At 56.9% G+C, this 11,161-nt stretch overlaps 1 protein-coding gene across 1 annotated transcript in view; it reads right to left on the reverse strand.

Moving 5' to 3' along the window:
* Positions 1 to 9,296, reverse strand: part of HAO2 (hydroxyacid oxidase 2) — a 34,997-nt gene extending 25,701 nt beyond the window's left edge. The window contains exons 1-2 of the mRNA XM_036235189.1: positions 9,155 to 9,296; positions 6,917 to 7,026 (exon numbers count right to left, since the gene is read on the reverse strand). Of these exons, the coding sequence (XP_036091082.1) occupies positions 6,917 to 7,026; positions 9,155 to 9,296 (252 nt within the window). The remainder of the gene's footprint in view (positions 1 to 6,916; positions 7,027 to 9,154) is intronic.
* Positions 9,297 to 11,161: the final 1,865 nt, after the last annotated feature.

Consider the following 11,161-nt stretch of genomic DNA (forward strand, 5'->3'; position numbering starts at 1 on the left):
GGTGTCCGGGAGGACAGGTCCTTGTTCTCCTCCTGCACGATCTTCAACAGTAAGATAATTTAGCTGGGTAGAGGATTTGGGAAAACTATAGTTGAGATTTTAATAGACTTTACAGACACTCCGCCACTTTCAGAAATGTTGCCTGACAATTCTTATAGCAACTTTGAGAGAAATGTACAATTATGATCCTTATTCCGAATTTGAAATGAGAAAACCTTGGCTCGAAGGGACCCCGTGCTCGAGATGGCCCCGCAGCGCAGCGGCCGTGACCAGACTCCGCCCCCCAAGTATCTCACGTCATGGCCAGTGCTCGTCTTCCTAATCCAAGCCAACAGACGAAGCCAAAACAAAAGCTAGTAACGAAGCCATAGTACTCAGGTCATTAATTTACAAGGAGAATAGGCCTGTGAACTCCCGATGTTTAAAGCTGTATTAAATAGATTTCCAGTAACAATAGAAGACCCCCTAGAGAAACTTAGAGAAACTCAGCCGTGATCTGACACATGACAAAATAATTTCATATACCTGGTATGGACTTAACTGCATCTTCTTGAATTCCTACCACGAAGACCTAACCTTAGGATGTGATGGCATTGGAGACAGGGCCTTTGGGAGATTCTTAGGTTAGGGCGAAGTCTTCGGGGTGGGAATTAGGGCTCTCTGAGAAGGTGTGTGTTATCTCTCTCGCTCCCTGTCTCTTAGCCACATGAGGAAGAGGGATCTCGCCGGACACAGACCATGCCGACCCCTCGATCTCAGACTCTCGGACTCCAGAACCGTGAGATAATGCATTTCTGCCCTTTTGGCCGCCCAGTCTACAGTATGTTGTTATAGCCGGACTGACTCTACCCCTAGATGTCCTCTCTTTCTCCGCGGTCGGGCCCTTCCCCTCCGTCTGAGGCGAGACCTGTCAACAGAGCTTTCTGTCTCCTGCTCCGGAAGGCGAGCAAAGCTGTGCCAACATCTGCGAGCTTTTCCTCCCGTCCACCACGGACCCCGAATCCATCAAACACTCGCCACACCTTCCTGCTCTTTTAAATTTACCTTCAGCCACTACGGTTATTTCTGGACAGAATGCGGACAAACTTCTGCCAGTTTGCATGCGCATCTGGTCAAAAGGCGGTTTCCTTCCGTTTCCTGCGAGACCCGACCCCTGCTCGTATCCTCTCTTGTAAATCATCCGTTCTTTGAAAACAGCCGCACTCTCAGTCTTGTTTTTGAATGATATGCAAACCCGAGACGTGGGATTTCATTCTAGGGGTTCGGTGGTCATTCCGTCAGTTAGTAGCTGTGCGACTTGAGTTTCTACATAACCTCTCTCGGCCACCCAATTTTCTCATCCGTGAAGCAGAGAATGCGCCTCTGCGTAGGGCCGATTCTCAGTGCACCCACGTGTGGGAGGGACTGCTGGTGTACCCCAAAGAAAACGGAACCCCAGAGAAGCTACGCACCCCGGGACGGAGGCCCAGAGCAGCTGAGCGTGTGCGCCTCTGTCGGTGCAGCTGTGAGAGGGAGGGGGGCCGGCCCGGGGCCTCTGGGACACAGGCCGGGGCGTGGCGGGAACACAGCGGCCCCCTGAGGAGCACAGGGGAGTCGGGGTGCTCAAGGGCCGGTGGATCTTGAGTCAGGGAGGTAAGCGAGAGTTTGGCTTGCGGCCTTGAGCTGGTTCTCCTACAAGGCTTCTCGAGTCAAAGAGGGAGGCGCCCTCATATCGGGAGTCTGCACCCCAGAACTTCGGGGGTCCCCCTCCGGTCCCCCATAGATTCCTGTAAGTATGAGTGTGTGTGTGTGTGAGTGTGAGTGTGTGTATGCATGTGTGAGTGTGAGTGTGTGTGTGTATGATGTGTGACTGTGAGTGGGTGTGAGTGGGTGTGTGAGTATGTGAGTGTGTGTATGCATGTGACTGTGAGTGGGTGTGTGAGTGGGTGTGTGGGTATGTGAGTGTGTGCGTGCGTGCGTGTGTGAGTGTGAGTGTGCACGCGTCGGCGGTGGTGGCAGTGAGTGCAAACCCAAGGCCTTGAGAACTAAACACGGGGAAAGCAATGCGCGGACACCCCCGGCCACCAGGTCCCAGGGCAGGGGACGCAGCCTGAGACGAGGCGCCCCCGGGAAACGGGGTGCGGGGGCGGCAGCTCGAGAGTGAGCATGGGCGGGCCCCGCAGCTGCCGAGGGGCCGGCTGGAGCGTGGCGCACGACGTGCAGGGCTGGCTCACCCACAGGTCGGGCCCGAGGTGTCAACTCCGAAGCCGTCCTCATGCCGTTCCTCCCGGGAAATTCCTTCTCTCCTTGGTTTCTTTAGAAAGCACCCAGCGCCCTGCACACTGGAGGGTTAAAGCTTTGTCGGTCTGAATGGGAAGTCACTGTCTGTGGGACTGAGACAGGGCGGGGGGGGGGGTGGTTTCGCCTGGAATCTCCTCGGAAGAGCTGCTCTGCCTCGAATCGCGTTCGGAAGAGCGGATGATCCTCAGAATGCACTTGGCAGGAGCGGGCGCCCGCGAGCGTCCTGGGCCTGGTTCGCAGTCTCCGTCCCACGTGTTCACGTTTCCGACCTTGCCCAGAAAGGTCAATCCCGGGTTCCGGTGGACTGGGAGGCAGGAAAGAAATTCTCGGCCCCGCCGCCAACTCCTTCTGCGGTCTGGGTCCCTGAGCCAGCTGGGTCCCGACTCTGCTCCCAGCTGCTCCGACTGGGAAGTGGGTATGAAAAACTTGCTCTTGAAAGCACGAAGATGGGTTAGGGATGATACTTTCCAATGACCTGTCAGTTAGGCGCGAGAACGCTGCAGACCTCATAGATGTCCCCAGGGACGACTGTGCCCACACGGCGAAGCCGCCCTCCTCCCTCTGTGACTGACGAGGATTAAAGGACTCGAGCGGGGCAGCTCGCCGTGCCGACGTTTGAAAGTGCGTGGTCTCTCCCAGCTAACGTCGGGCAGGGGTGAGTACTAGCGGAGTCAGTGGCTTTAGGAGGAGGCAGGAAGGTGCCCAGTAGAATAGTTCACTGAACCCCAGTCTTGGCTCTGGCTCGAATCCCCACTCCTGGGCCTTGAAGCCCATGGGGAGGTTTAGGTGCCACACCGGGCACCAGCGCCCCCTCAGGGGCCAGCAGGCCTCACAGAGCTCTGCGACGCCCGCCCAGGCCCGCTCCTCCTCATCGTGCGGGCAGAGCGCCCACTGTGTGCCCTCCCGGGGAGCACAGAGCTCGGCCAAGCTGGAGGCTGCACGTACCGCGGTTTCCAGGGCGCCTAGTGAAGGGCCTGGGACACCGTGGGCACCCGGTGATCCCCGCCGAGCGGGGGAACGGACGGACGCGCCTGCCCAGAGCCGCTGAAGGCCGCGGCGGCCCCCCTCACTCTCCCCCGGGAGAAGACGTGGCCGAGCGCGTGCTAGAGGGACGCTCGGTGGGCACCCGCAGCCGGACACTTACTCAGCACCCACCGAAGGTGCCAGGCACGATTACACGCGTCTTACGTTTTAGCTCATTTACTAGTCACGGCAATCCTGTAACAGTCTCGAATTATTATTCCCACTTCGTAGACGAGGTCGATGAGGACCAAAGAAGTCTGCCATCTGCCTAGTAGTTAGGGTGCGGCACGGGAAGGGGGGGAGGGTGCAGCCGACTGCAGACAGTGTCGCTCTGGACCCCCCTTACCCCCTCAGGCACAGCGCACACTGACCAGGCACAGCGCACACCGGCCTGGCGCCCGCGGGAGCAGAGCCCCCGGAGCAGGCGCGGCCCTCTGCGCCACGTCACTGTCCTCTGCCCGGCACGCGGTGCGACTGCTCAGCTTCGCGGCGCTCCAGGGTGCACGGGGCCTGGCGTCCCGCGTTCCAACAGGGACACTGCGGGGCAGAACAATCGGGCGTCCTGCTTGTTGTCGCCAGCGTCGCCGTGGCAGAGCAGTGATCGGAAAGTGCGTCTGGGCCTCGGCCCTGCGGCTCGGTTCTCTGCAGTGCAGCCGCCGGGCCAGGTGGCCCACCAAGGTCGTTTCTCAGCCCTGCCCTCGGCAGGCGCCTTTGCCCAAAGGTGACAGCCGCTGCCACACCTGCCAGGAGCGAGGGACCTCGGGCACCAGAAAACAAGGCCAGAACTGAAAAGGACTTTACAAAATATTTAATCCAATCCCCTTCACTTTGCAAATGTAGAAACAGGCAGCTCGCTCAAGGGCCCAAACTCCCTGGGGGCGGTGAAGACAGCGGAGCCCGGGGCTCCGGCCAGGGCATGGGCTTTGGCTGCTCTGCCGAGCCGTGCTGGGCCGCAGCAATGGACTGGACCCACGCCCCCTCCTTAGAGCCTCCCTGGTGTAAGGAGACCCTGCGGGTCTGGGGGCAACCCTCTACCTGCGCCCTGGCGGCTGTCAGGGCACGGGAAGCGAGCCCTGCCACGTGGGGCTGGGCGCCCAGCCTTAGCGAGTCTCCCGGGCCTGAGTATAAAAATGATCCTCGGTGAGCCATCCGTCCTGACCATCCCCCTCCCGCTCCTCACCCGAAACTTAATTAATCATGTTTGCATCTGGATCCAGACAAGACAATAGCAGGGATGTGTTTTTGGTTAGGAACTGAAGCTGCATTCGCAAAGGAATGTTGATTAGTTAGTGGTCGGTATCATTTTTCATGCCTTTTTAAGTTACAAAAAATTTTAATATCAAAGCATTTCTCCCCGTACCGCACAGATCTATTTCTCATAAGTGCATTCTGCTGGCATAATTTTCTTTTCCTTCCTGTGGGCTCTGTTTATGAGATGATCCATCAGGTTGTCTCGGAGTCTCCATCCAGCCCTTCGGCAATCAGAGGCGTCCCAGGTGAGCCGTGAGCAACAGCCCACAGCCTCCATCCACGGAAAGGGAAGGAGAAAGGCCGGCCTGGGTCAGGGTCAGTCAGGGAGGTGGCGGTCAGCCCCTGAGCGGACGGCGAGCTCCCCTTGGAGCCTGCGGGCCAGACTGGGCTCCCACTGTAACCGCCGCTGCTCTTCAGAGCAGGATGAACCCCTAAAGGGAAGAAAATGTTCGAAAGCTACTCTAGACCCATAGGTCTTGTGGTCAATATGAATACTTCAATTCAATCTTTGACTCTGCACCAGGAAAATAGCCTCAGTCCGGGGAAAATCTCCCAACACGGGAAGACCGTCTTAATGTGTACGACATGCCCGCGGTCGGAACTTGTCATGTCGCAGCAGCAGGCAGTGTTGGAAGTAAGTGTCAGGGCTGGACATCCGTCTGCCCCGCCAGCCCTCAAGCTGGGCCCCCCTCGCGGGCGAAGGGGTCAGGGAGGACGTGTGGCACCTCTTCCTGTGGGTCAGGGCCTTGTCCGCTCGGCTCCAAACCTGGCTTAGGCCTCAGCAGCGTAACGGCGACGGGACTAACCAGTGCGGGCGGCAAGAACGAGATGCTCTAAGGTGCTCCACGCATCCACGGTGGACCCTCCACGGAGCCCTCCTCAAAGCCGTCAGCATCGTGTGGTCACCGATGCCCCGAATGCCACTGGCCTCCGGGGATGGGACAGGGCTGCTTGCAGGAGGATCGCTGTGTGAAATCTGGGGATTCAGTTTGTGTTTGGGGCACCTTGGACCCAAACCGCTCTGTGTCTGCTGTTCGAATCGACCCAACAAATGACCCTAGATAATTACTACTGCCTTTGGCAAAGGAGGTTGATCAAGGGTTAGGATGTCGAAGCTGGTGACTGACCAAAGGTACTCAGGTACAACTAAACAGCAGCAGGATCCCAGATATCAACCAGTTAATTAAATCGTTATTCGCCCAGAAGATATGGGCCAGCGGAGGGCGGGCTTTGCGCTCGAGGTCGACTACCCAGGTCCCGTCCACCTCTGGTCTTCCCTTGGGGGCTGGGCCTGACTGGGTCTCATTCTTTGTCCCTCTGCCCCCAAGCCCCTTCCTAAAACATGACCTTGGGGTTAGGCACAGACCAGGGTGGATGTTTAGTTGTAGCTAGCCTCGGCTACAAGGGAAAGTTTCCGCGTGTCCATTTTTATACTCAGAGACACAGGTTCAGGGACCCGCAAACAACAGCCCTTGGGCCATGTCTGGCCTGCTGCTTGTTCTGGTAGAGTTTTATTGGAACAATGCCACGTACCCATTTGCTGCACCGACAGAGGCTACATGGCCCACAAACCCTAAAATATTTACAACGAGGCCCATTACAGAAAATGTTTGCCCTGCTATAAAAGATTTGCCTTTTCCATGTAGAAAATCAATGGTCGAGTAGGAAGTATACTCCGATTTCCTGATTTCTTCTCCAAGACCCAAATGGCAGAATGCCCTCCTCCTTAGAAAGTTCTTTTGTTTCGTCTTTAATATTTTTAATCTTTGTGATTCCTGCCCCCTGGTGGGAAATGTCTAAAATATCAAGTGGCCGTGATAGAAAGCAAAGAACGAAAAATGTCTTGAAATCTTTGGCCCAAGAAGAGAGTTTAGAAACCAGGGGAAGACAGCGGACTTCATGGGGCCTGGTCGGAGTTCAGAACTGCGACCCTCCTCAAGGAAGACCCTGGGGGTAGGTTGGCATTGACTTCTAGATGGCCACGCGTGAACACACAAACCTTGGGGACTTAACGCTCATTTATTTAAAAGTATTTCTCTCTCTGTCTCTCCCCCCCCCCTCCTCCTCCCCTTCTCTCTCCTCTCTCCCAAAACGCACACAGATAGAAGTGTGTAAAGCATGCATAAATAGAACACACATTTCGGATACTGTGATCATCTAAAAGTGTACTTAAGTTTCAGAGTGTCAGAATTTGCCAGAACCCGTGAGCCCCGGCTCCTTCTGGACCCCTGTCTTTTTGGACCGTACGTGCCACAGTCCAGGACGGAAGGGCTGGATGACGGCGAGGAGGTTGCTGTGTTCACGTAACTCACGAAAGTCAGGAGCATGCACTTAAATCTTCCGGCACATTTTCCAAACTGACAGTGGGGTCTGCAGCGGCGTGAAGGAGCCCTGACAGCTGCCGCAGCTCAGGCTCGGCCTGGTCCCGCAGCGCGGAGCCCGCCGGGGGATGCTGCTTGCCAGCCTGACGGCCTGTGGGCGGAGCGGAGGGCTGGGGACCCAGGAGGAACAGGCCTCTGGTCTTGCTTTGGAGGCAGGAGCCCCGTCACACATGCCAGCACGGGAGCCGCAGAGGGCACAGCCGCGCTGTGCCTCCTGCCCGTTTTCTAGCCGCTTCCTAGTCACGCCCTCCTTCGGAGCTGGGTTGGAACTTTATTTTCTAAGTAAATCATCGCCCCACCCTGTTCGGGGCGCATCATTCCCGTTTTACAGATGAAGGAGGGAGCAGACTGACTTGGGGATTAACTAACTTTCTTAAGACGCCCTCCAAGGGGTAGCAGGTCCAGAACGCCCCGCACGCGGGACTCCGGCTTGAGGTCCAGCCAGCCCTGCACTGTCCCCAGGGCCAGATGTGACTGCGGGAGCCTCCCCACTGGAGTAAGGACCAGAGTGTTCCTGCACCTGCCACCAGCCCTCACCCGGCCTCGGGCTCGGGGACAGGGCAGGCATCAGGACTGCGGGGAAGGCGGCTGGGGACACCCTCGCCCAGCGGGGGCTGCCAGCCACGGGAGCCAAGGCGCTGGCGAGGGCCCAGAGAGGATCCCCCGCACGAAAAGCATTGCGCTGACACTTTTACGACCCGGCCGCTCACACACGCAGGCCGCGCGCGCTCCCCTGCCCAGCTTGCGCTCACGTGCTGGCCCGCGGCTGCCACTCGCAGTCAGGGAAGCCCATATATTTCCCTCCTCGGAGAGGCCTAGTGTTTCTCGTCAGGTGCGGAAAGCCAATAAATCACCAGCGAAGTCTCCGCGCATCTATCAGTCAGGAGGCCTGTCATCCTCCGGCCGCCATCCCATCCGCAGGAAAGCTGCCAGCGGCGAGCGGGGTGCGGGGCGGGGCGCGCGGCCGGCCGCAACACCTGGCGGAGCGGGCGGGGGCGCCCGAATGTTCGCAGCTCCGCGGGGCCCCGAGATTTACGCCGGCCCCTCCCGCTCGCTTCCTTGTGCTTTGAAGTCCTGTGGCTCTGGCCCGGGGTGGGGGTGGGGAAGCCAAGCCTCCAGCCCGCGGGTTTTAAGGGTTTTAATATTCGCAGCACGTCCTCACTGCAGCTACTCTGGGCGGTTTTGAAAGCTACGAAGGGAGTTCTGGGCGACTTCCCCGCAGCACAAGTGGAGGCGGCGACTTCGCCCCGCACTGACCCGTCCTGACATCTTCCCCTGGCCAGGCAGAAAACACACCGAAACGGGAGTGGGGGACTTGGGTGGCCCGTCCCTGCGGGCGGAGGGACCTCTTGGGTAAGTCCCCTTGCCATACTCCGCCTCTCCCAGAAAGCGGCTGGTGGCTGTGGCGTCTGACGGACCTTGATTCAAATGTCACCCCTGCCACTCCCGTCCTCTGGGCGTTAGTCAATTTACTGTGCTTTTTCCTCACGTGCAGAACACCGGGGAACACAACCCCCCACGCGGCGAAGTTAAACGGGGCAACACGAGCCTCCGACGGTGCCACGGGCGGCAAAGCCATGAAAACATGGGAGCTGCATTTCCATTATTTTCCTCATCTGCAGAATATTGGGTTTGCACTAGATGCCTTTAAGGCCACCTCTAGCTCTGCGTCTGGACCCAGTAGTGCAGCTCAAATCGAGCAGAGAGTCCTGCTGCCGACCACCGCCACCCAGCCAGGCGGCCTGCTTGGGCACCGGGACCCCCGATTCCCATGCTCCAGGGAGGACCCGAGGGCCCTGGGCTGGGGAAGTCCCGGAGCTTCGGCCGAGTGCCGCCCCTCAGAGGCACTGCGTCCCATCGCATCTGTGTGAGGGCGCCACGGGGGCCTGGATGGGAGACCCTGGACCACCGCTGGGCGCCCGGGCTGCCAGGGTCTTCATCCTATGGCAGCTGCGCGCAGCGGGCTGGATGGAGCCCGGTGGCCTTTCCGCTCTCACGGCCTCGCGGAACTGTTCAGGTGGCACATTTACCACGTGGGGATGGCAGGGCTGGAGGCTCCCTTGCTGGGCTCCATTGCCCTGTCTAACCACTCAGTCAACAGCTTCCGATCGCCGCCCATGGGACGGCCACCAAGAGCCTGTCACATAACCGCTCTGGGGCTCGGCTTTTTAAATCGTGACACGAGGGGACGGGAATACCCAATAGACAGCTGCTGGCACCTGGGACCAGGACGGTCTGTGTTGGAGAATGTCGAGCACCGGGGGCCCGGGACGTCAGATGCCCGCAGAACCTCCGAGCACTGGCACAATCGGAAACGTCCTCGAACTTCCAGATGCCCCGGGCTGGGAACCGCTGGGCCATCCCATTTCCATTCTACTCCTAATATGTATCGGTTTAGGATTCCCGGTCCAGGTACTAACCAATCACCCACCCGCTGTGACTGTGGCTGAGCTGTTTTTTTTTTTTTTTTTTTTAATCTGTATTATGGGAACAATCAAAGTTGCCTTGTGCTGTCTCTGTCTCGAAGCTACGGTAAGGATATGATTTTAAAAAGCGGACGTAAAAACATGAAAGTGGTCCCTGAAGGTAATAACAGTACCTCATTAACAGGCTCTAGGCATTGTACGTACATCCGTTTAATTCTAAAAGGATTCTAAAAGGACTCTGACTACTTTCATCCTACATATGAAGAAAAGAGATGAACAAACTAAGTGATAATGACCAAGGCCATCAGCTGTTAGCCGAACTCTGATTGAGCACAAAACCCCTGCAGTAAAAAAGTTCTCTACTTCCTGTCCATGGGGTCAGAGGCCTTGTCCCCAGATCGGCACATTCCGTGCCATGAGCGGTGACACAGATCTGGACGCCAGATCATTCGATTTTCGCCTGATGATACAGGAGGAGGACAAGGGGCCACCAGTGATCTCGAGGTCCCTCTGCTTTCCCGTCCCCACGAGGTGACCGTCCCCTTTTCTCTTCTGCCTTCCCTGCCTCTTCTGTGAGAACGAAGGCTCCTTGAGGTCACTGCGATCTTTCGTATATTCCATTACTCCCCTCTGGCTCTCACACGGAATGAGGGTTGCCAGATTTACTAAGTAAACATACAGAATGTCCAGTAAAATTTGCATTTCATATAAACAATGATTTTAAAAAAATACGTATGTCCCGAATGTTGCATAGGATGTACTTACACTGAAAAATTACTCATTGTCTATGGGACAGTCACATTCCATTGGGTGACCTGACGACTCCGAGCAGGACTCATTTTCTAGTGCTCCCCAGCCTTCCGGTCCCTCAGCACAGACAGCCAGGGACTCCGGACAGGACCCGGGAGGGGAGCCCGGAACACAGAGGTCTTTGTCCTCAGCGCGTCCTCAGTCTCGCTGAGAATGCGGAGACCACGGCCGGCAGCTGCCAGACGCTCGCCTGGAGTCTCGAGGCAGCACCCTCTGAAAGCCGCGCTGTACCCCGTCCTCTCCTGGCACTCGGCGGCCGCTCGCCTGCCTCCCCCGCAGCCTCTCAGACCCCTTTGCTTCCCCCCATCTCCAGTTCTGGTCCAGCTTCTCAACAGCTTCATCTGAGGGACTGCAACGACCTCCGACCTTGGCTTTCTGCTTCCACTCTTGGTTTTGAGCGTCCACTGTCCACACAGAAACCGGAGTGATTCAGCTTTCTTCTAAAAGAACTTGCTTCCTCTGATGATCATAGTAATCCACACTCACGGTAGAAATATTAGACAATTCCACAGCAATAAAGGAACAAAGTTTCGATCCGCCGATCTTCCCTGGTTATTTCTCCACTCAAAATTTGAGCCCAGGTTCTCATTTTTGAGACAATAAGACGCAAGCTCCAAGACCCCCCCGGACAGTCAGGCCCCACACGTGCGCTCTGTCTAGGCCTTTGCAAAGCCTTTTCCTTTTTCTTCCTAAAGTGGCTGCTTCTACTACACACTAGCAAACTCCTACTTGTACTTCAGAACCCACTTTCAGTGTTACTTTGGGGACCTTCACGTCCTAAGACCCTTAGAAATAGTTTCCTCAGTGCTCCTAGAGTCACCTGTGCTTTCGCAGTCCTTGTAAATACCTCTCTCGTGGATTTTTAAAATGCAACAATGTGCCGAAACTATTTACACACATTTCGTCCCCTCTAAACTGTGAGGCCCTTGAGAGTAGAGACCACATATCTCTGAAGCCTAGTAAAACGCCCGACACCATCGGGAGCTCAAC

The sequence above is a fragment of the Rousettus aegyptiacus genome, unplaced genomic scaffold (genome assembly GCF_014176215.1).
Source record: "Rousettus aegyptiacus isolate mRouAeg1 unplaced genomic scaffold, mRouAeg1.p scaffold_m13_p_17, whole genome shotgun sequence".
In the NCBI taxonomy this organism is placed as follows: Eukaryota; Metazoa; Chordata; class Mammalia; order Chiroptera; family Pteropodidae; genus Rousettus; species Rousettus aegyptiacus.